Genomic DNA, 26,074 nt, shown 5'->3' with positions numbered 1-26,074 from the left:
ACTAAAATTGACCCCAAAACTATATAAATTTTAAGGCAAACAACCCAAGGTATTGACCTAGGCCCAGTTTTCTATATTTCATGCAATTATTTGGCCGCAAAAAATAATCATATAAAAAGAATTATTAACTTTTTCTCAAACTTTGTTTTTTTTACTGAAATTATTTACACACAACTACTGCAGTCATAAGGAAAATGGTTGTAAAAGCTTATCTTGTATCCCCTTTGTTCAGAAAGAGCAGCCATGCATAGCTTTGCCCTTGATTATTGGCACTTAGAAAACTGCTAATTGCAGCTGCGCACCACATTTCTGAAATACCCAGGAGTGAAGGGGTTAATTAGCTAGCTTGTAAGGTTAAAGGGACAGTCAACTCAAATATTCAAATATGTAATTCCTATAAAGTTGCTAACGATTTTTAGTTTGCACTGTAGCCTAATTTATTACCCTAAATCGTTTATAAGCATTACTATTTGCTTGTTTCTTCTTTGCAGTTCAAAATGCCCGCCTGCCCCCTCCCATATTTCATCATCATGATCCTCAGGTTGTTCAGTCTCCAGCTCTAAGTCGGCTACTTCTCGTCATTCCACACTCCTGTTTTTTTGCGCATGCGCATGCGCATTGCGCCGCTAACAGGTGTGCACGTCTGTCAGTGAGCAGCTGTGTTTAGTGCCGTCTCTTGTTTATTGCAGGGTTGGAGCTGGAGCATACGAGCATGTGGTGATCAAGCGCTAACAAATACACTACAGGGTATTCTGGTGCAGGATCCAGACGGGATTGTGGCAGAACCACAAAACTGTGTCCCAGTGGGAATTTGTGACATCCAGACACTGCCTGATTGGAACTTTGACAGCTCCGTAGAGGAGTTTTAGATCAGATGGGCTCTCTGTCCTGTTAGAAAAGGGCAACACTCATTTATCTGGACGTGATCTGAGTTGTAACAAGGTAATATTGCTCCAGCGGGCGAAGCAATGCACACAACTTCCTGTTACACTGGGCTTCCTGAGATAATCACTAATAATCTTACAAACCAGGATATTAATTTCAGGGTGCTGCTTTTATTTATTTTTTTATATTACTTGGGGACCATATACACAATCATTAAGCTAAACATTTAGATGTCCAGCAAAGCCATATTCTGCCTGAGGAACATCTCTGTTTGGTACCCTAATATGTAATTCCTGCATCGTGCAGAACATAACTTGCTATGGGGTAGTATTTGTGACAGCCCAGCGTGACACTGGCAACTTGCACACTCTGGCACGGCCCTCTGTAGCTTATCCAGCTAATGCAAGAATCGTATCCTACTCTAATTGTATCACATACACCTACAGTATTGGACAATAAGTGTTAGATTTTGTACCTTAACTAACTGGGGCGAATGGGTGTATGTGATACAATTAGAGTAGGATACGATTCTTGCATTAGCTGGATAAGCTACAGAGAGCCGTGCCAGAGGGTGCAAGTTGCCAGTGTCACGCTGGGCTGTCACAAATACTACCCCATAGCAAGTTATGTTCTGCACGATGCAGGAATTACATATTAAGGTACCAAACAGAGATGTTCCTCAGGCAGAATATGGCTTTGCTGGACATCTAAATGTTTAGCTTAATGATTGTGTATATGGTCCCCAAGTAATATAAAAAAATAAATAAAAGCAGCACCCTGAAATTAATATCCTGGTTTGTAAGATTATTAGTGATTATCTCAGGAAGCCCAGTGTAACAGGAAGTTGTGTGCATTGCTTCGCCCGCTGGAGCAATATTACCTTGCTACAACTCAGATCACGTCCAGATAAATGAGTGTTGCCCTTTTCTAACAGGACAGAGAGCCCATCTGATCTAAAACTCCTCTACGGAGCTGTCAAAGTAACAATCAGGCAGTGTCTGGATGTCACAAATTCCCACTGGGACACAGTTTTGTGGTTCTGCCACAATCCCGGCTGGATCCTGCACCAGAATACCCTGTAGCGTATTTGTTAGCGCTTGATCACCATCTGCTCGTATGCTCCAGCTCCAACCCTGCAATAAACAAGAGACGGCACTAAACACAGCTGCTCACTGACAGACGTGCACACCTGTTAGCGGCGTAATGCGCATGAGCAAAAAACCAGGAGTGTGGAATGACGAGAAGTAGCCGACATAGAGCTGGAGACTGAACAACCTGAGGATCATGATGACGAAATATGGGAGGGGACATGCGGGCATTTTAAACTGCAAAGAAGAAACAAATAAGTAGTAATGCTTATAAACGATTTAGAGTAATAAATTAGGCTACAGTGCAAACTAAAAATCGTTAGCAACTTTATAGGAATTACATATTTGAACATTTGGGTTGACTGTCCCTTTAAAGGGATAGAAAGTCAAAATGCACAATTCTGTCATAGGGGCCAAATTATTCTGGTGAAATGCTTGTGTAATGCTGCCCCCTGCACATTTGCGGCCAATCGGCAGCTATCAGGAGGTGTCAATCATCCAGATTGTATCCAAGGTGGCGGATGAGTTAAGGAGCAGCGCCCTTACAACCCCTGCTTCTTAACTTATGTTTCCGGCGAGCCTAAAGTTTCGCGTGGAAACAGCAGCATGCGCTGCTTAATAAAAATAATATTCTTAAAATGCTAAAAACATGTCACTAGCAAAGTATAAAAGATAAGAAATATGTGATCCCCATACATTTTATTTTCATATTGGAAGCAGAATCATATTTGATCTGTATCTTAATATCCTATATATATATAAATATATATTTATTTTAAAGAAATTATTATAGAGGCCAAAACATATAACAAGTAATGACAGAAGACACATGAATGTTTAATATTATCCACATTGTTCAGTCCCAAGACACAGCACAGCTCCCAATGTGTCCTCTAATGTGATTTAATTATCACACTCTTGTAAGCTGGAGTGTTGAGGCTTTGATGGCTATTTGTAACTACACTATATTTTGAAAAGCAAAAAAGTAATTACTCTAAACAGCATTGCTGAGAACTCTTTAACAGCTCTTTTGACAAGAAGGTCTTACAAACTACATCAAAACAAAATAAGCAATTAAGAGCTGTTATACAAAATGGTTTACATTTATAGAAAACATAGATGTTATTGTTGCATCATTCACCTCTTCCAAGATTGAAATCCCCATACAAGTGGAGTGCAAACGTTTGCGCCCCTATCGATAACGGGTTTATGGGGGGGGGGTGTGCTTGTTGGGCTTACCGCTGGTATTACAAGTTGAAAGTAAATGCGATGGCTTGAGCACAATCGCAATTTATGCTGCAAAGATTACCTGTTAACTGTTTAGAAAAACATGAAAGTTGCACAAAACACATCAAAAATACATTTCTAAAAATTATTTTAATAAAAATATTGCACACAAAAGTTGTAAAGACTCAAATATATGAGGTCCCCAAAAAGACAGCCACAGGACTTTAACATCATGTTTGATGACAGTTATTAAAATGTATTCCAATTTGTACTGCCTTGAAAAATACTACTTACCCCCTTCTCTGCGCAATGTTTTGATGCCGTCTCTGGCGGCATCAGAAAAAGGCTCCCATAGGAGCCTATGAAAGCGCATTTTTCTGAGCAGAATTTTGTAAAAGTCATTGAATATTGAAAGTATCTGAAGAAGTACCAGATATCACCGTCCTTCAAAAAACAATTAGCTGGAACAGCATTAATGAACACATATCGTGTAGGGAAGTACTTTGTGTGATTATTGTCAGTTTGTCAGTGCACTCTATAATTGTGCAATCAGATTTGAACAAATAAAAAATTAACTAATTTTTCTGTGTTCTTTGCATTAGTTTAAAAACATGAAATGGTTGTTTGTAGCATTAGCACTAGCTACTACTTTAACTTTATATTTAGCTGTTGTTCAGCTGCTGTTCTGCTGCCCTGAAGATGTTCCACACAGGGGAAATAGGGAGTTATCAAATGTATGTTAATGAACTAGTAATATTGTAACAATTTGGATAATCTGAAACAGTCTATGTGTAAATCTTGGACAAAATGTAGATAAAATATTTATAAAAATATGAATAAGGTGACAAAAAATGGATTTTGTTAATGCAAACTGAAAACTGATACCCTTCAAAAAGTGATAAATGATATTGTATTGAGCTATTATCACTTCATATCATTTTTAGGTATTAAATTATTAGAAAGTAAGATAAAAAAATGAGGGTCTTAATGTCTGATCATATCTGATATATTGCAGTTTAGTATGATCAGCATCATGTGTATCAGCTAAGAGTACCAAGATAACAAAGCAAATTTAATTTGATGATAAAAGTAAATTAGAAAGTTGATTAAAATTACAAGACCTATCTGAATAATGAAAGCTTAATTTTAAACTAGACTGTCCCTTTAAATTTATAAAAGTCATTGGTGAAAAGAAATGTATTTCTTTAAATTCTCAAATATTATACAGAACATTTATTTTGTAGCAATATAAGTTTTATTGTGCATAAACAACAAAAAATTGATAAAGAAGCCTTTGATGTAAAGGCTTTGTGTTGTGTCTCATAATAAGGTATGCTTACCATCATGCTTGTGTGTGCACACTCTCCTTAATGCCTAAAACTGTTATGTTATGAGAGCTAGTGGTGTTCTTAAAATGTTTCTTTGAAAAGAGGACTTTTCAGCTGGATATTGAATGTGGTGAAACATGTATTGCATTCAGGACTATCGTTTTTTTTATTGGCATGAAAACAACAAAAGTTTATTAGGTGATGAGACTGACAAGGTTATCAAAAGATAACAGAATAAAAGGCTTTCAGAAGGGGAGAGGAGTGAGCCTAAGCTATAAAAGGTAAGACTGAATAGCACACTAAGTGCTCTTTATTTAAAAAATTTCATTGAAAACAGATATTTATGTAGAATCTTTATAGCCGTAAAAAATCTTATTTCAATCTTCTTGTGTCTACATGAAAACATCACTAAGCTTCAGTCAGATCTTATCCTATCAGCCTGTGCCACAGCACTCGTGCTGCCTCCACTTAGAGCCTGTTACAGTTTCCCATTCACTGTGCTGCCACACTTGAATGTTAATAAACACTGGGTGGGTGGGGGGTTCTTATAAGATAAATGCAGGTATATAGGGGGGTATTTGCAACTAAATTAATTACATTGCTTTATGGGAGTCTCTTGCATGCACTACCCCCACAGATAGGGAACATGTATGTAAAATAAGGAATTTCTAAATCTATTAGTATATTTTTTCTTTGCTTTTTGAAAAATGTATGTTTCATTCTTGAATACAGTATTTTTTGGGGGGGGTTTGTTTTGTGTTTCTGATTATGCATGATTTAAAGTATGTCAATATAAACCAGTAATTGCAAAATGGAAATATATTGTCTATCTAGTTTGGACATGTATGGCACACAGAAGCTTGATAAGAGAACCATTAAAGGGACAGTCTAGTCAAAATTAAACTTTCATGATTTAGGGCATGCAATTTTAAACAACATTCCAATTTACTTTTATCATCACATTTACTTTTTTCTCTTGGTAATCTTTGTTGAAAGTTAAATCTAGGTAGGCTCATATGCTAATTTCTAAGCCCTTGAAGGTATTTTGACAGTTTTTTTTACAGCTAGACAGCACTAGTTCATGTGTGCCATATAGATAACATTGTGCTCCCTCCCGTGGAGTTATTTATCAGTGAGCACTGATTGGCTAAAATGCAAGTCCGGGGAATGCAACTTTGTGTCAAGGAGAGGTTGCACCATAGGAAACATAGTGGCACCGAGTAGGCTCAAAAAACAATGGGTAGATGCCAGCAGTTGGCTCACAGTGAAGGGACACTTTAAGTGCCATTATGGGAAATGTATTGCTTGTTCTTATACCAAGGTAGGGGAGCAATTCTAGTCTAGCAGTACACAAAAAGTATACCACTAATTGTTGCACCGCATTTGTGGTATGTATATAAGAGTGCATTGTGAGGTCCATACATTTGTGGTATATCAAATACAGTGCATTGTGAGGTCCAGTATACTGGTTGCTCTACCAGGGAAGTGAGGTACCGTATCAGGGAGCATTTGAATGACATTAACAATGGCAGACAATGCTCGGATCTGGTCAGGCATTTTATTTATTGCCACAATCAGGATGTCACCACCTTTAGTTGGCAGGTCATAAAAACCGTACACCCAAAGCCAAGGGGTGGAAACAGAGTCAACAAAAAACTATACAGAGAGATCTTCCTTTTACAGACCAAAGGGACTTAATATTGATGGCAATATAATAAACTTCTGGCAACATAAATAATGTACAATGGTGCCAGTAGTATTTGTAGAAAATAGGAACCACATTTTGGTGTAAGAATTGTACATCATTCCTCTTTTGAGTGATTGAAACCCACTTAATTATGTTGCTGTACTTTATATTGGTTTAGTGATAGAATAATCTGTATTTAACAATATAGGTTAGGGGGGCATTGCTAATTAACTTTTGCTTTTTCCTTATATTATTTTTATTTTCACGTTTTTGCCATTTTTTTACTGTTTATTGTTTATTATTATTAACCACTTTTTTTGGTTATATCATCTGTATGTATAACATATGCTTAAGTTATAATAGAATGCTTTGTACTACTATGAGTGAATTACATATCAGACATAGTGCCTGGGATGGTCTGTCCCTTTAAGTCCGTGTAGTCAATTATGTAAATTACTTGCAACATCCAATGAGTTTGTTTTACATGTTACTTAAATGTCATGTTGGTTAATACAAAAATATGTCTATGAGTAAGACCCGGCGGCCGAAACGCGTTAGACACTCTATCTCTGTTTGCTGCTGTTTTTAAGATTTTTTTGTATCCATGTTTAATAAATGCTGATTTTTATGACTAGCACTTTGTACGACTCGCTGGCTTACCTGCATATGTCTAAAATGCAAGTCTGTCAAAAGAACTGAGATAATGGAGCAGTCTGCAGAGGCTTAAATACAAAATAATCACAGAGGTAAAAAAGTATATTGATATAACTGTGTTGGTTATGCAAAACTCTCGAATGGGTCTATCTTTTTAACAATAACAAGTCTGGAGTAGACTGTCCCTTTAATACTTTCAGATGACAGCATTAAGGTGGGGCTTCTCTAGCTGTTGTAAACTTCAAACTTTAAAATATACAGAATGAGAAAAAAAAATCTAAAAATATACTAAGTGTGCCAAAAAAGAGCAAAATATTCATGAGAGAATGAAGTAAACCAATAATCAACATACAATTGTGCATTATAAAATTATTTTAATTACATGAAAATTATTTTTCATAATGATATGCATTGCAGCCCAATAAACATGCTATGAATAGAATTAAACTAATAAGCATGTACAATATAATGGTTAGCTCAACATTAATTTATCCAACAATCCATGAGGCTAGATTAATTGACTTTCATTAGGCTGTAGAGGGTGTTCGCCATCAAGGTGTGAAGCTCACTTCACCTATTGGGTGAAATTCATAAAGTTGTGAGATCCAGCTATGTAGCGTTGGTGCAGGCTCTACAGAGCCTGCAGATGATAATTAAGAAGCAGCAGTCATTAGACTTCTGCTTCCTAACCTACACGCCAGCTCTGAGCTGGCGGAACAAAATCACCCCCCAACAAGTCCGACCGGGGCAATTGACAGTCTTTGCTGGTATACGATTGGCTGCACTACCAAGGGGCGCCATTGCAATACACTTCTCGCAATACCTAGCAGACAGGTTTGCTGGAGCAAGCCTTGTCTGCCCGGTGCTTCCCAAATATTGGCCATTATCTTTTCAAGTTGATCGCCAGTGGGCATTCCTGCCATATATAGTTGTGTTAAAAAAACAAATATCTCACACAGCAAAGGAGAACCACTAGCAATAGAGAAGACAATGGTGACAAACAAAATACTTTGGAAATAGGTTTGTAAATGGTACCCCTTTGAGTGAGTTAAAGGGATAGTAAAGTCCAAATTAAACTCTCATGATTCAGATAGGGCATGTAATTTTAAATAACTTTCTAATTGTCTTTTATCATAAAATTTGCTTTGTTCTCTTGGCTTTCTTAGTTAAAAGGTAAACCTAAGTAGGCACATATGCTAATTTCTAAGCCCTTGAAGGGCGCCTCTTATCTGGATGCATTTGGCATTTTTTCACGGCTAGAGGGTGTTAGTTCATGTGCTTCATATAAATAACATTTGGTTCCATGTACTAAATGGCGGGTGGACAGCTTCTCAACTTCGCTACACACGGGCAGCGGATCTGTTGATCAGCTTGCCTGTATGTATCATTACGCACTCATCGGAGTGTGTAATGCCCGCCCCTTCAATCGCGCAACCAATCACGTGACTGAAGGGGCTGTCAATCACCGAGAGCAAGCATGCTCTCGTGATATTTTGCCTCGCCATCTAAGAGGTGGCGTAGGGTGTAGGAAGCAGCGGTCATATGCAAACCTTTCGCTGCTTTGTACATGTAGCCCATTGTGCTCATGCACCTGGAGTTAATTAAGAGTCAGCAATATTTGCCTGAAATGCAATTCTGTCAAAAGATCTGAGATAAGGAGGCAGAAGCTTAGATACAAGGTATTTACAGAGGTAAAAAGTATATTTCTATAACAGTGTTGGTTATGCTAAACTAAGGAATGGTTAATAAAGGGGTATCTATCTTTTTAAACAATAACATTTTTGGTGTTATAGACACAATAATGTAGGGTCGATAGCTGTAAAATTACATGTACTAATGATTTAGAGCATAACATTTTCTGCTGTTATGTGGGATAGATCTGTTCTATTTATCAGCTGATCACTTCACTTGCTGCTCTGATGAGGGGCAAGTACAACCCTTTATGACTTCCACAATTCTTGAGCAGCAAAGTTGTAGTGAGTTATTTTCTTATTTTGTTTTTATTTTTTGGTATTTTTGTAAAAATATTTGTTTTTGTCCAGATCTATTCATCTTTTAAATAGCCTGTTCACCCAAGGGACTTGAAATCCTTTTTTCTTTCTTTCATGATTAAGATAAAGCATACAGTTTTATAAAAAAAAAATATATTTCTAATTTTTTCCTATAATCTAATTTTTTTTCTCTCATTTGTTGAAGAGAATACCTAGTTAGTTAGTGTGTACGTGTATTTATATGTTTATATTTTTTATTAGACATTGTTATTATGAGTGTAACCATACTTTTAAATGTATTTTTAATATTTCTTGTGATTGTGATTTGCGTAACAGTTAACCAGAGATCTGAAGTCACGCTATCCCGATATGTTAAACTTCAACATGTAATATACGCGAGCAAACAGGCACGATAAACCCGATATCGCTTGAGCGACAATAAGCGTGCTACTCGTAATCTAGCCCAAAATTGATAAACTTTTAAATTATAGTCACTAGGCAATTAGTTATATTATTACATTTTAGTTATTTTATTTATTTATTTATTTGAAGCAGTTATATTACAATGATTCTCTAACATACAGTGTGTTTTTTTTACACACACTGATAAAATGTGCTTTGGCTTGGCATAATTGGAATTTAGGTTCATGCAAGAAAAGGCTTTCATCTTAAGTTTAAATAATCATCTTTAAAAGTGAGTTGTAGGTAGCATTTAATAACAATCTCAATGAAGGAAAATATACTATAGTTTTCTTGTATTGGAAATTAGATTATATTTGCTCTGACTAAGGTGCCAATTTATCAAGTGTCTGGCGGACATGATCCACTGCAGTGATCATATCCGCCAGTCATCGATAAATGCTGACAGCATACGCTGTCGGCATTTATCATTGCACAAGCAGTTCTGATGAACTGCTTTTTCAATGCCGCCCCCCGCAGATTCATGGCCTCTAGCAGGGGGTGTCAATCAACCCAATCGTATGAGATTGTGTGGATTGATGTCCGCAGCCTCAGAGGCAGCAGAAGAGTTAAGGAGCAGTGGTCTTAAGTGAATGTAAATTTTGATGCTAAAGTGCCCGGTTTTTCAAACTTCGATTAAAAACAGGGGCACTTTAATTCATCAAAATTTACATTTCACTCCTGTTGTGAAAAAAACTTACCTTTTAAACTTCACAGCAGCTCCAGCTTCCTCCACCCATTTCAAAGCATCTTCCTGGGTCTAAAATGAGGCATCCGGCTTCCTCCAATCACAGCGTTAAATCAGACACTGATTCCCCCGGGGGGGAAGCTGTGATTGGAGGATGACCTATAAATCATTTCTGACAGAAATGGCTTGTGAGACAGGAGGAAGCTGGAGCTGCTGTGAAGTTTAAAAGGTAAGTATTTTTTCACAACAGGAGTGAAATGTAAATTTTGATGAATTAAAGTGCCCCTGTTTTTAATCAAAGTTTTAAAAACAGGGCACTTTAGCATCAAAATTTACATTCACTTTAAGACCACTGCTTCTTAACTCTATATAAATACTAAGGCCTAGATTTAGAGTTGGGCGGTAGCCGTGAAAACCAGCGTTAGAGGCTCCTAACGCTGGTTTTTACCGCCCGCTGGTATTTAGAGTCAGTCAGGAAAGGGTCTAACGCTCACTTTGCAGCCGCGACTTTTCCATACCGCAGATCCCCCTACGCCATTTGCGTATCCTATCTTTTCAATGGGATCTTTCTAACGCCGGTATTTAGAGTCTTGGCTGAAGTGAGCGTTAGAAATTTAACGACAAAACTCCAGCCGCAGAAAAAAGTCAGTAGTTAAGAGCTTTCTGGGCTAACGCCGGTTTATAAAGCTCTTAACTACTGTGCTCTAAAGTACACTAACACCCATAAACTACCTATGTACCCCTAAACCGAGGCCGCCCCCACACCGCCGCCACTCTATTAAAATTTTTTAACCCCTAATCTGCCGCTCCGTACACCGCCGCCACCTACATTATCCCTATGTACCCCTAATCTGCTGCCCCTAATACCGCCGACACCTACATAATATTTATTAACCCCTAATCTGCCGCCCCCAACATCGCCGCCACTTACCTACACTTATTAACCCCTAATCTGCCGACCGAACCGCACCGCTACTATAATAAATGTATTAACCCCTAATCCGCCTCACTCCCGACTCAATAACCCTATAATAAATAGTATTAACCCCTAATCTGCCCTCCCTAACATCGCCGACACCTAACTTCAAACATTAACCCCTAATCTGCCGACCGGAGCTCACTGCTATTCTAATAAATTTTTTAACCCCTAAAGCTAAGTCTAACCCTAACACTAACACCCCCCTAAGTTAAATATAATTTTTATCTAACGAAATAAATTAACTCTTATTAAATAAATTAATCCTATTTAAAACTAAATACTTACCTGTAAAATAAACCCTAATATAGCTACAATATAAATTATAATTATAATGTAGCTATTTTAGGATTAATATTTAATTTACAGGCAACTTTGTATTTATTTTAACCAGGTACAATAGCTATTAAATAGTTAAGAACTATTTAATAGTTACCTAGTTAAAATAATTACAAAATTACCTGTAAAATAAATCCTAACCTAAGTTACAATTAAACCTAACACTACACTATCAATAAATTAATTAAATAAAATACCTACAATTATCTACAATTAAACCTAACACTACACTATCAATAAATTAATTAAATACAATACCTACAAATAACTACAATTAAATAAACTAACTAAAGTACAAAAAATAAAAAATAACTAAGTTACAAAAAATATTTTTTTTTTTACAAACATTAGAAAAATATTACAACAATTTTAAACTAATTACACCTACTCTAAGCCCCCTAATAAAATAACAAAGCCCCCAAAATAAAAAAATGCCCTACCCTATTCTAAATTAAAAAAGTTCAAAGCTCTTTTACCTTACCAGCCCTGAAAAGGGCCATTTGCAGGACATGCCCCAAATAATTCAGCTCTTTTGCTTGTAAAAAAAACCATACAATACCCCCCCCCAACATTACAACCCACCACCCACATACCCCTAATCTAACCCAAACCCCCCCCCTTAAATAAACCTAACACTAAGCCCATGAAGATCTTCCTACCTTATCTTCACCATGCCAGGTTCACCGATCGCTCCAGGCTCCGAAATCTTCATCCAAGCCCAAGCGGGGGCTGGCGATCCATAATCCGGCTGAAATCTTCTATCAAGCGGCAGCTGAAGAGGTCCAGAAGAGGCTCCAAAGTCTTCATCCTATCAGGGAAGAAGAGGAGATCCGGACCGGCAACCATCTTGATCCAAGCGGCATCTTCTATCTTCATTCGATGACGAACGGCTCCATCTTGAAGACCTCCAGCGCGGATCAATCTTCTTCTTCCGACGTCCAACTGAAGAATGAAGGTTCCTTTAAGGGACGTCATCCAAGATGGTGTCCCTCGAATTCCGATTGGCTGATAGCATTCTATCAGCCAATCGGAATTAAGGTAAGAAAATTCTGATTGGCTGATGGAATCAGCCAATCAGAATCAAGTTCAATCCGATTGGCTGATCCAATCAGCCAATCAGATTGAGCTTGCATTCTATTGGCTGATCGGAACAGCCAATAGAATGCGAGCTCAATCTGATTGGCTGATTGGATCAGCCAATCGGATTGAACTTGATTCTGATTGGCTGATTCCATCAGCCAATCAGAATTTTCCTACCTTAATTCCGATTTGCTGATAGAATCCTATCAGCCAATCGGAATTCGAGGGACGCCATCTTGGATGACGTCCCTTAAAGGAACCTTCATTCTTCAGTTGGACGTCGGAAGAAGAAGATTGATCCGCGCTGGAGGTCTTCAAGATGGAGCCGTTCGTCATCGGATGAAGATAGAAGATGCCGCTTGGATCAAGATGGTTGCCGGTCCAGATCTCCTCTTCTTCCCGGATAGGATGAAGACTTTGGAGCCTCTTCTGGACCTCTTCAGCCGCCGCTTGATAGAAGATTTCAGCCGGATTATGGATCGCCAGCCCCCGCTTGGGCTTGGATGAAGATTTTGGAGCCTGGAGCGATCGGTGAACCTGGCATGGTGAAGATAAGGTAGGAAGATCTTCATGGGTTTAGTGTTAGGTTTATTTCAGGGGGGTTTGGGTTAGATTAGGGGTATGTGGTTCTACTTTTGGGGGAAGCAATTGTATTGTTGCACCCCCCCCGATCCGCCATCCTGCAGCCAATATAACTCACATTACGCTGCTTTCTGCTTATAGCATCTTACATTCGTCTATATTTTAGTATGCATTTGTTTTTCTATTGGGGTTATTAGTGTTCATATTGTTTTGAGAAAAGCTCGCCACCTTTCAGTTGGCGAGAAAAAACTGTGATATCTGCAGTGCAAAAATCTTTATAGAATTACGCTGGGATTAGTGAGACATTGTCATATACGCCCATGGAACGCCCAAGTTCAGCCCATTTTACGAAAAAACAACAATTACGCTTTGCATTTTGTATTTATAAATTCAAATTTCGGTGTGATTTTTGCACATCCAGTGTACTACAATTACGATTTAGGCTGTGAATATTTAATTTGATTTATTCCTGTGTAAATTACATACTAATTTTACTTTTTTGTTAACATACAAATTTTGGTGAAGAATTTTGTTACGATTTTTGATGCACCTTAACAATACATTTTTTCCCTGCTTATTTTTGTGTGAATGGTTCAAATATTTGTTTTGTATAATGTTTAAAATACGAATTTTGTTGTGCACATTTCTTATGAAAATGCAGTATACGCCCCTTAGCGAGACACCCTGTTTTCAGGGTAAAAAATGGCTTTAGATCATTCCACCAGGGAAATAGAAGGACAGGCGAGAATTCATTAATAATCTCGCCAGCCCAGAGAGCTTTCAATCATTGAGCCGTGAGAGAGAGAGGTAATGCACATGCTGCCCCAGCACTAAACTGAACCGTTTGATGCCAGCAGATAACGCTATTACACAAAGTGCTTCCTCTGTAACCACCGGCTTAAGCTCCCACATTGCAAGTTAACTACTTGACTTCACATAGTAAATGGTATTTTACTTATGTGTGTGCTTGTGTATGTGTGTGCTTGTGTATGTGTGTGTGTGTTGTGTTGTGTGTGATTGTGTGTATGTGTGTTTATTAGTTTGTGTATATGTGTATGTTTGTGTATGTGCTTGTGTGTGTGTATATTTGTGTTTTTGTGTATATGTGTATGTCCATTTATGTGCGTGCGTGTATATGTGTGTGTCTTTGTATATATGTAAATGTGTGTGTATGTGCATGTATGTGTGTTAGTGCATATGTATGTGTATAAGTTCATGTGTGTATGCGCATGTGTATGTATGTAAGTTCATGTGTGTGTTGGTATATATGTGTGTGTTTATTTGTATGTGTGAATGTGGGTGTGTTTGTGTATATATGTCTGTATGTGTATATATGTGTATGTGCATGTATGTTTGAATATATGTGAATGTGTTTGTATGTGCATGTGTGTGTGTGTATAAATAAATATATATATATATATATATATATATATATATATATACGTTTGTGTATGTGTGTGTATGTGCATGTGTGTTTGTGTATATATGTGTGTATGTGTATATACAGTATGTGTATGTGCATGTATGTTTGTATATATGTGAATGCGTGTGTTTGTGCATGTGTGTATATATGTGTGTTTGTGTATGTATGTGCATGTGTGTATATATGCATGTTTGTGTGTGTAGGTATGTGTGTTTGTATGGGCATATGTGTCACACAATAATCTGGCACATTGCCACTCCAGATATCAGGCTTTGGTCTGCCACTGTTGGTATTAAGTCTTTAAAGCAAGTGCTTATTTGACGTGCTCGTGCACGCTTTCCCCCATAGAAATCAATGGGGACATAGTGTAAGAAAAAAAACACCCGAAGTGCGAATGAAAAACTGTAACGCAACCCCATTGATGTCTAGGGGAAAAAAAAGTTACTTTTAAACCTAACACCCTAACATAAGCTTTAAACGGAAATATATGGTTACCAGCGCCTAGGTTAAATACAAGCTCACCAAAAAAGACTTCCTAACAAAGTCTATATAGAGGAATAGCAAGAATAGATGGAATTGGGAGCGCCAAAGGCTAAAGTATTGTATAGGTCAACTATATAATTCTGATATATCCAACAAATCAGCTGAAACACGATTGAATTACCAATGATACCACAATCTACTACTCTATATAATTTTTTTTTAGCAAAGGCTAAGGTATAGTATAGGTCAAATATGTAACAAAATCAGCTTGAACACGAATGAGTTACCAACAATTCAACAATCATCTGTTATATAAAAAAAGGTTTATTTTAAAGTATTGTGTAACAATAAAAAGACTTCAGCTTGAAACAAACAATACCTAAATCAAGTTATACTTTGTATCCAAGTTAAGAACAAATACCATATTGGGTAATATGCTAATATGCCAGAAATTGCAATTTATATATACAAGATGTGAAATGAAGAAAAGAAGAAAGAAATATTAAAGTGATATAAGTGATTACCTCTCTGATACCCCAATTAGAGGTTAACAGTTAACAGTATATCTCAAAGAAACTAAAGAACAATATGTTTAACCTTATGTAAATTACCATATGTGATTACCCAGGTGTAAACTGTGATAATTATCAATTATCTAAGGATGTATGTAATACTTAAATTCATAAAATTACATAAAAAATTACATATAAAATTACATAAAATATTACAATTTTTTTTTTTTACTAAATAAAGATATGTGCCGGCACACTAAGTCCTTTCAAAAATGTCATTATGAATATGTCATTGTGAACAAGTATCCCAGAAAAGTCCCAATTAATGTTCCAATAAGATGCGATTATATCCCAATAAGATGCGTTGAATCCTAAAAGAACCGTTGTTCATTGTAGTATCCCGTTGAAGAAAATTAAAAACAATAATTTAAATCCAGATATATACCTATAGGAGAAAAAAGAAATAACACTCTAACAAGTATATTTATGGAATATGAGCTATCGGTACTCGACTCACCCAAAAGTGCGATCCTAGAAGTATATACAGCCTCACAAATTCAAATATGAACACGTCTACGCGTTTCAGCCCTATAAAAAGGGCCTTTCTCAAGACTCTTGAGAAAGGCCCTTTTTATAGGGCTGAAATGCGTAGAACTTGGATACAAAGTATAACTTGATTTAGGTATTGTTTGTTTCAAGCTGAAGTCTTTGTATTGTTATACAATACTTTAAAATAAACCTTTTTCTATATAATAGATGATTGTTGAATTGTTGGTAACTCATTCGTGTTCAAGCTGATTTTGTTACATATTTGACCTATACTATACTTTAGCCTTTGCTAAAAAAATAATTCTATACAGTAGTAGATTGTGGTATCATTGGTAATTCAATCGTGTTTCAGCTGATTTGTTGGATATATCAGAATTATATAGTTGACCTATACAATACCTATTAACCCCTAAACCGCCAGCCCCCCAACATAGCAAAACACTAAATTAAACTATTAACCCCTAAACCTAACACCCCCTAACTTTAAATTAAAATAACAATAGAAATAAAAACTTACCTATGAAATAAAAATAAACCTAACATTAAACTATACATTAACCTAACCTAACCTGTTCAAATCAGTCAAAAGGATTTCAGTAGCTCTGATCCTATTGACTGTATTGAACAGCCAATAGGATTTCAGAAGCTCTCATTCTATTGGCTGATTTAAATTTGAATAATCAAATCAGCCAATAGGAATGCAAGGTACACCATTTTTAAACAGCTACCTTGCATTCAACTTCAGTGTACAGTGGTGACTGTATGAAGAGAACGCTCTGCGCAGGATGGGAACTACTTCAAGGATAGCTCCACTCTGCTCCACAGGAATGAAGATAGAAGACGTTCCTGAGATGGATGAAGGTATCGCCGTCTGGATGAAGACTTCTCGCTGCCTGGATGAAGATGGATGTCCTGACTTCATGAACCATGAATAGATATTCTGGGGTTAGCGTTATGTGTGTTTTTTTTTTGTTTTGTTTTTTAGATTAGGGATGGGCACTTGGGAAAGGGCTGAATGCCCTTTTAAAGGCAGTGAAAAAGAGCTGAATGCCCTTTTGAGGACAATGCCCATACAAATGCCCCTTAAGGGGCAATGGGTAGTTTAGTATTCTTTAGAGTTATGTTTTTTTTTATTTTGGAGGGTTGGTTTGGTGGTGGGTTTTACTGTTGGGGGGACTTTGTATTTTTTTATGGGTAAAAGAGCTGTTTAACTTACAAAAGGCCCTTTTAAGGGCTATTGGTAGTTTATTGTAGGTTAGGGGGTATTTTTATTTTGGGGGGCTTTTTTATTTTTATAGGGCTATTAGATTAGGTGTAATTGTTTTTATTTTTGATAATTTCATTTATTTATTTTTTAAGCATAGTGTTTTTTATTTTTCGTAATTTTAGATTTTTTAAGTTTTTCTCTCAGTGTTTTGGTTTTTTTATTGGTAGTATTTTTTTATTTTATTAGAATGGTTATGTTACTTTAACTTATAGTTTAATGTTAGGTTTATTTTTATTTCACTGGTAAGTTTTTATTTATTTAAATATAGTTATACTGTAATTTTAATTTAAAGTTAGGGGGTGTTAGGTTTAGGGGTTAATAGTTTAATTTAGTGTTTTGCAATGTTGGGGTCTGGCGGTCTAAGGGTTAATAGGTTTAGTAGTTACTATGTGGGGGGGCTGGAGGTTTAGGGGTTAATACTTTATTAAAGTGTTGGCGATGTGGGGGGTTAAAAGGTTTATTTAGGTGTCAGCGATGTTGGGGTGCGGCGGATTAGAAGTTAATAACTTTTATTAGTGTCGGTGATGTCGGGGAGCAGCGGTTAGGGTAAATATATTTAAATAGTGTTGGCGATGTAGGTGGGTGGCAGATTAGGGTTTAATAACTTTATTTAATAGTCGCAAAGTGGGTGGGGGGCAGATTAGGGGTTAATAGGTTTAATATAGTGTTTGCGATGTGGGAGGGTGGCGGTTTAGGGCTTAATAGGTAGTTTATGGGTGTTAGTGTACTTTGTAACACTTAAGTTATGAGTTTTGTGAAACATTTTTGTTACATAAAATCCATAACTACTGCTCTCAGATGGCGGTATGCATCGTTTCGGTATAGGCTGTAACACAAGCTTTTTAGCCTGAATGCACAACCTGTAATACCGGTGCTATGAAAATCCCACACAAAAACCGACACGACTAGCAATATGTGTTCCTGGCCATTCCAGTGTAATGGCCAATTTTTCAGCATTAAAATCTGTAACGCACTGTAGTGCAAAACTCGTAATCAAGGTGATTGTTTGTTAAGGCATAGGGTGACCATATTTCCGCTTTAAAAAAGGACACATGAAAAATACATGTGTCAGGGTTCTTATAATTGAACTAATGCAAAACATTTCTTTAAACTGCCCTGACATGTATTTTTCATGTGTCCCTTTTTAAACAGCAATATGGTCACCCTATTAAAGCACCAGTTCCATCTTAAAACAAGATGGTGACTACGAGTTTCTGCTGAAAATAGTTATAATTAATATTATATCTATCTATCTATCTATCTATCTATCTATCTATCTATATATATATATATGTATATATATATATATATATATATATATATATATATATATATATATAGTGTAAACAAAAAAGCCAATTTGAGTAATATCATATATTTAGCACAGAGAGAAAAATTCATAAAAATAACTATTTTTCAATAATCATTGCTAGATACACATTTTTTCCCCCACAAAATTTAATTTGAGCATTTTGTGACTAAATTTAAGCTATTTTTTTTTTCTATTTTGTGTGCAGTTTACAGCTAGTTAAGCTTATTTTTCTAGAGAAGACATTGCTTGTTGTAAGAAGAAAAAAAATCAATAAATGGAAATATCAAGAAAAAAGGTGAACTGAATATTTGTTAAAACTTTAGACTTTTATTTTCCTACCTGTGACTGTGGATAAGTGCATTAAAAGCCAATCCATCAGACCAACTGCTGGTGAAATTGATAACGTTGACTTGTGGGTAATTGCGAGTTGATTGGCGGACCCAGCTAAGTAAGATTTTTTCACTGTTAGTTTGTTGCAAGTTGGCCATAATTTCTTTCATTACATTCTTCACCTGAATGGGTTAAAGCATTGTCAGTGCCGCAAATATTATTTATTTAACATTAAACATTTATTTGTTATATAAATAAGCAAACATAGGAATCACTTATATACTTATCACCATAAACCATGCTTTTTAAAATTAATTTTTGATTCCTCTAAAGAATAACCAGATTTTAAAGTGACATTGTACACTAAAACGTTTTTCCCTTTAAAGGGTCATAAAACCCCAAAACTTTATTTCATGATTCAGATGAAACATTCAATTTTAAACACTTTTCCATTTTACTTCTATTATCAAATTTGCTTCATTCAATTGCTTCTCTTGGTTTAAAATCATACATAGGTAGGCTGTGGAGCAGCAATATGTTGCTGGGAGCTGTCTGCTGATTGGTGGCTGCACTTACAGTATATGCTCGTTGCCATTTGCTCACCTGATGTGTTCAGCTAGCTCCCAGTAGTGCATGCTGCACCTTCAACAAAGGATAGCAAGGTATTGAAGTAAATTAATAATAGAATACATTTGGAAAGTCATTTAAAATTGTATGCTCTAAGTCATGACAGAAAAATTGTGGGTTTTATGTCCCTTTAATGTGTTCACAGTGGTCCATTGTATCAGCTGGAGTATATTAAATTGTAAGCAAACATTTTTATCTTTATTTTGCTATTCTAAATATCTAATTTTGCCTATACCAAAATATACACTAAAAATATGATTAAAATTTAATCTTTGTAGAAAAGATATGTAAATGGCAGACAATAGCACTGAATAATCTCTCAGTGAAGAGAGACAGAAAATGTATCTTAAATAGCTGGTTGTGCTCATCCATAATTAGCACTTCAATACCTTACTACATTTAGACTTAGATAGCGTTAGCAGGTCTACTATACATTTTTATGGGCATGTCCTTAAGTACAGGTGATGGTTTTAAAAGGATGGTCTAGTCCAAAAGAAAGTTTCATGATTCAGATAGGGCATGTCATTTTAAACAACTTTCCAATTTACTTTAATCTACTACTTTAATTTGCTTTGTTAACTTGGTATTCTTAGCTGAAAGCTAAATCTAGGAGGTTCATATGCTAATTTCTTAGACCTTAAAGGCTGCCTCTTCTCTGAATGCATTTTGACAGTTAACCAATAGAGGGTGCTAGTTAATGTGTGTCATATAAATAACATTGTGCTCACGCACATAGAGTTACCTTTTAAACGAACTGAAATAAGTTGGCAGTTTGCAGAGGCTTAGATAAAAGGTAATCACAGAAGTAAAACATGTATTAATATAAATGTGTTGGTTATGCAAAACTAGGGAATGGGTAATAAAGGGATTATCTAACTTTTAAAACAGTGCTTTCCAAACTGTGTGCACATTAGTGTGTAGTCGGCAGTGTGTAGGTGTGTTGCGCAAAGTCGCGAAGTGCATAACATTATGTCCAGGGATCGTCAAGTTGTCCATACATGGACACTGGTGTCTGGGTCAGACTCGGTCTCCTCCTTGATGCAGCAGCATGCAGCGCCTCCATTGCGCTACCCACATTTTTTTTGCGGGTTTGGAGGGCCATGCCTACATCATGTGACACTGCACTTAGCCTTAGAGAGAGTTAGTAGTTGTGGGAAAGTGACTCAGTGACGAGTGACTCAAGTAGACAGAAAGGAAACTTAGGGAAGAAGATTTATTCAAAAATATCTTTTTAGAATTTTGTGACGCAAACTGTTCTCTGCATTGTTTATGCATGGCAAGACCTGTGCTGTGGTGCTTGTCCATTGTCCTCACACTATAACTATGGCATGTCCATATGTTTCACTTTGGCACAGTGTTTTAACATTTGTAATGACAATGGCTGAATTCCAGCTCTTTCTGGTATCGGTGGGGTTAATCTGTTTAGATTCCGAAAAAGAAACTTTACCTGATCAGAAGTCTAGAAATTTAGGGGAGCTGGCATCTTTGGGGAGCATATCACCCTCCTAGAACTGTCACTAATGCCAAACTGATTTGTATTAGCAATAGCAAACATGTCTCAGACAAGCAATGTGATGGTGGCTCTTTCTGAAACTAGCTGGTAATATATTCACATTGCTAATAAATTCCCATGAACAACAGGTTGTTATTATTTCTCTTCCTTTTTTTTTTACATTCTAAGTTCCCCCTTCCATGTTTGCTAATAACAAATCAGTTGGGACTTAGTAATAAGAGGGTGATATTCTCCCAATGTATTGCTCTATCACCCCCAAAGATGCCAACTGCCCTAAATTTGCCCTCCCTGGAGCTTTATATAAATTAGTCAGAAAGAAAAGATATACTAAGGTTGTGATTGTGAATAAAGAATAGTGGCTTGTTTTCAAGACTGCTGCTAGTTATATAATTATAGTGCAGTTTATCTAAATAAGCCTGTAGTTTATTATTAATAAGTTATATTAATAATAAGATAACAACAGGCAGATTTAGATCAACTGCAATGTAATTATCGCATTTCGTTATTATATCATTTATGTATGTGTCCGTATCTCTTAAAACAAGTTAGTTTAACCTCTTGTTAGCTAGTACAACTGAATTACTGTGTCGCAAAATTAAGTAGGTCTAAAAAGTGTGTCACCAACATGAAAAGTTTGGAAAGCTCTGTTTTAAAACAATACAAATTCTGGTATATACTGTCCCTTTAATGAGCAAAACCAGTTAATTTAAATATAAAAATATATAGTACAATGTGCATTATAAAAAAACACGACAACCAAACAAAAGAAAGTGCAATTTAAAGGGACCAGCACTTAAAAATTTTCATTCATGATTTGGATAGAACATACAGTTTTAAACAACTTTCCAATTTACCTCTATCGTCAAATGTGGTTCATGCTCTTGTTATCCTTTGCTGAAGGAACAGCATTGCACTACTGACAGCTAGATGAACACATCTAGTTAGCCACTCACAGGAGAAAAATGTGCGCACACCAATAAGCAGCTAGCTCCCACTAGTGTAAGATATGTGCGTATTCTTTTTCAACAAGGGATACCAAGAGAATGAAGCACATTTGAAAATAGAAGTTAATTTAAAAGTATCTTAAAATTACATACTCTATCAGAATCATGCAGTTTTAAGTTTGACTTTCCTATACCTTTAAGAATGCAAAACCATTAGAACAACATTAGTTCATCGCAAACCCAAAACATTTTCAAATTTAAACTTCTAATCAATTAAAGAAAAACACTGATACATTTAATCCTGAACTGACCCTTTCTGGCACACAGTCATAATATTATTTATGGATATTTGAGCAATTCAAAATATTTATCTAAACTGAAGATCTTTAGAAATATTGATCAGCAGGATCCCAGCTCCAATACATTCCACCACAATTTGAAGTAGTAATGAGGTATTATCATACTTAGAACTATATAAACTGTAAACTATGGAAGTCTCACCAGTCTAAAGTTGAGGTGAGATAGAAATGTAAGCAATTAAATATTGCTACATATCTTGGAAAGGTGGCCAGTTTTTCTCATGCAACTATAACTCTCTTGTGTTCAGCTCTCTCCTTTTAGGCTATAAGGCCTCAATGGTCTTACCTGGTAAGTGTGGCTGTAGCCTGGGCCACACTTAGCTAAGACCAGCAGGAGCATATGAAGCGCTGGGCTGTGCTAAACAGAAGAAGTTTAGCACATTGGAGAACCCAGGGTATGATATATGCATGTTGGATCTGGTTGCAGAGTAGTGAGTTAAGTGTAGGAATATAGGGAGTCGTGCTTCTTTCAATAATGGCTTGGATGGTGTTACCTACACTAAGAGTAATTTTATTTGTACCTATAGGGGTAGATTTAATAAGCAGCCGATGCTGCTATCTACACCCATAGTTTTCGGCTCATTGGAAACAGAAGTAAAGAACAGCAGTCGTAAGACTGCTGCTCCTTAACCTCTCTGCCACCTTTTAGGTGGTGGACTGCAATCATCCTTATCAGATACAATCAGGATGATTGACACCCCCTGCTAGCGGCCGATTGGCCGTGAATGTGCAGGGGGTGGCATTGCACAAGCATTTTACATGCTGTCAACATTTAGCGATGCCGGACGGACATGATTCGCTACAGTATTTAATAAATTGACCCCTTAGTGTTGGGAGTGATCTTGTGGAACAATTAACTCCAAGACCTGCAGGGGAAATATTTAAAGGTCTCAATTGCTATACGCAATTGAAAGAGTGTACTAAGATAGCACTCAACAGCACAAGTTGAATACTAGCTTGTCATACCATAGGTAAAGAAGCCCTGTAGAAGGCGAGTTTAAAACTTAACTTTTAATATGAATGTTAAAAAATAAAATCTAAAAAATTCAGTCAGCGTGAAAACGAACGATGCTGATTCAAAGGGGGGATGATACCTCCCTGATCACAATGTATTTGGTATAAGGACCCCGGTATGGCCTCCTGGAATTGTACCCTTAGTTAAAAGGGGTTATACATATGTACCGTATTATTCAATTTGTTTGTAGTATATGTCACTATCAGAACAAGAAAGCCCCTGTTGTTACTCTTTGTCTGTGTGGTACAATTCCCTTAGGAGATATGAGTTAGAAATAATTGTCACTTATTCAGTACCTGGATTGAATGAGTACCCCTACTGTTTGCCTGCAAGTCAATAGTTTCCTGTGAGGTTCACCACAAACTATCTCCCCACTGATATAGGGCTTCTAAGTAAATGGGCATTATTCTAATTTCTAAATAGATTGTAGTGGTGGTAATAGTAAAATACCACGTACTTGTAATATCAATTTGACTTGTGTCAACCACTAGGATATGTTTTTATCTATAGAGCCCTCACTGTTTCAACAGATATACACACAATTGGGGTGAAACCCCAGTGTAGAATAATATAGTTCTCTCTTTTCAGGTGACTCGTAAATGTTAGAAATTAAATAAATCTTTATAGTCCAGGTTTATTACCCTAGTTTTTGAAAAGTTGCGATCCTCAGCGTCTTGGACACTGTTATTGTATTATAGTACCTCTGTATAATAGATATAATATAAAAAGTGTAGCGGAACCTAAGTTGTCATCACTCCTGGCTGCTGCCCAATGTTTATCTTATCATTGGGAAACAGTCTTATGCTGAACTTAAAGTGAGTATTACTGTTGGTATAGGTATCCAGGTTTCAGCTAATAATCGTACCCCTCTTGGAAGTTTGCCACAATTGGTAAACCAGTATCTATTTCGTTAATGCGCTATTTGATATTGTTGTGTAAAGGTGTTAGAGGAGTGCTTGGTGTAAAATACTTGGTACAACAATGCTTCAGGAAAAATAAACACACTAAATAAATACCGGCCTACCGACAGCTTAAGAGATACTTACAACAAATAGTACACTTGGTATATCTTATATATGATTTTGTAAATAAATGAATCTCTTAAACTGAATATTAAAAGTTAGTTCCGCGATTTGTGCTGTTTTCACTGTTAGGTTACTTGTATTATTGTTTGCACCATGATATCGCTGGGAGAGACAGAAATGGATAGTACAATAGATCAAATTTGTTCCCCAGATTGATTTATCCTGATATTATCCTCTATTTGCTGCTAGCAGTATCGCTATCTTGTTATAAAGGGGGAAAAAGCTGATCTCCCCCCTTCCCACATAAATCTATTCTGGGTATGAGCGCAATTAGTGTACAAGTTAATGGGATACTGCAAGTTTACGGCTGGCGGTTTCGTTTCCTAAGTGTTAATGTGAATTCTGATCTCCACTCCTCCGATATATCAATTGGCGGTACAAGTGCCACAGAGTAACGGTTGGAGTGATACTTTGGCAATGTAAATTATTAGGCGGTATTCGGATTAAGTATACTTCGTCCAGGCACACTCACAAATTCAAATTAGTTCACCATTGGTTCTTTAGGAACGGTGATCCCCAGATATATACAGCCCTCCTGAAAATCACATTCTGATCCTTATATAATAAACCAACCTAGGCCGGTATTTATTTAGTGTGTTTATTTTTCCTGAAGCATTGTTGTACCAAGTATTTTACACCAAGCACTCCTCTAACACCTTTACACAACAATATCAAATAGCGCATTAACGAAATAGATACTGGTTTACCAATTGTGGCAAACTTCCAAGAGGGGTACGATTAGCTGAAACCTGGATACCTATACCAACAGTAATACCCACTTTAAGTTCAGCATAAGACTGTCTCCAATGATAAGATAAACATTGGGCAGCAGCCAGGAGTGATGACAACTTAGGCTCCGCTACACTTTTTATATTATATCTATTATACAGAGGTACTATAATACAATAACAGTGTCCAAGACGCTGAGGATCGCAACTTTTCAAAAACTAGGGTAATAAACCTAGACTATAAAGATTTATTTAATTTCTAACATTTACGAGTCACCTGAAAAGAGAGAACTATATTATTCTACACTGGGGTTTAACCCCAATTGTGTGTATATCTGTTGAAACAGTGAGGGCTCTTTAGATAAAAACATATCCTAGTGGTTGACACAAGTCAAATTGATATTACAAGTACGTGGTATTTTACTATTACCACCACTACAATCTATTTAGAAATTAGAATAATGCCCATTTACTTAGAAGCCCTATATCAGTGGGGAGATAGTTTGTGGTGAACCTCACAGGAAACTATTGACTTGCAGGCAAACAGTAGGGGTACTCATTCAATCCAGGTACTGAATAAGTGACAATTATTTCTAACTCATATCTCCTAAGGGAATTGTACCACATAACTTATACGGTTGGGTTATGTTACTACAGATACCCCCGGACTCAGACAAAGAGTAACAACAGGGGCTTTCTTGTTCTGATAGTGACATATACTACAAACAAATTGAATAATATGGTACATATGTATAACCCCTTTTAACTAAGGGTACAATTCCAGGAGGCCATACCAGGGTCCTTATACCAAATACATTGTGATCAGGGAGGTATCATCCCCCCTTTGAATCAGCATCGTTCGTTTTCACACTGACTGAATTTTTTAGATTTTATTTTTTAACATTCATATTAAAAGTTAAGTTTTAAACTCGCCTTCTACAGG

At 36.5% G+C, this 26,074-nt stretch overlaps 1 protein-coding gene across 1 annotated transcript in view; it reads right to left on the bottom strand.

Moving 5' to 3' along the window:
• Positions 1-26,074, bottom strand: part of DMD (dystrophin) — a 4,487,195-nt gene that overhangs the window by 3,433,475 nt on the left and 1,027,646 nt on the right. Inside the window, exon 6 of the mRNA XM_053707599.1 lies at positions 18,870-19,042. Coding sequence (XP_053563574.1) covers positions 18,870-19,042 — 173 coding nt within the window. The remainder of the gene's footprint in view (positions 1-18,869; positions 19,043-26,074) is intronic.

The sequence above is a fragment of the Bombina bombina genome, chromosome 3 (assembly GCF_027579735.1).
Source record: "Bombina bombina isolate aBomBom1 chromosome 3, aBomBom1.pri, whole genome shotgun sequence".
NCBI classification, from domain to species: domain Eukaryota; kingdom Metazoa; phylum Chordata; class Amphibia; order Anura; family Bombinatoridae; genus Bombina; species Bombina bombina.
The sequence above is the reverse complement of the archived record's forward strand: the minus strand, read 5'-3'. Positions and strand labels throughout refer to the sequence as shown.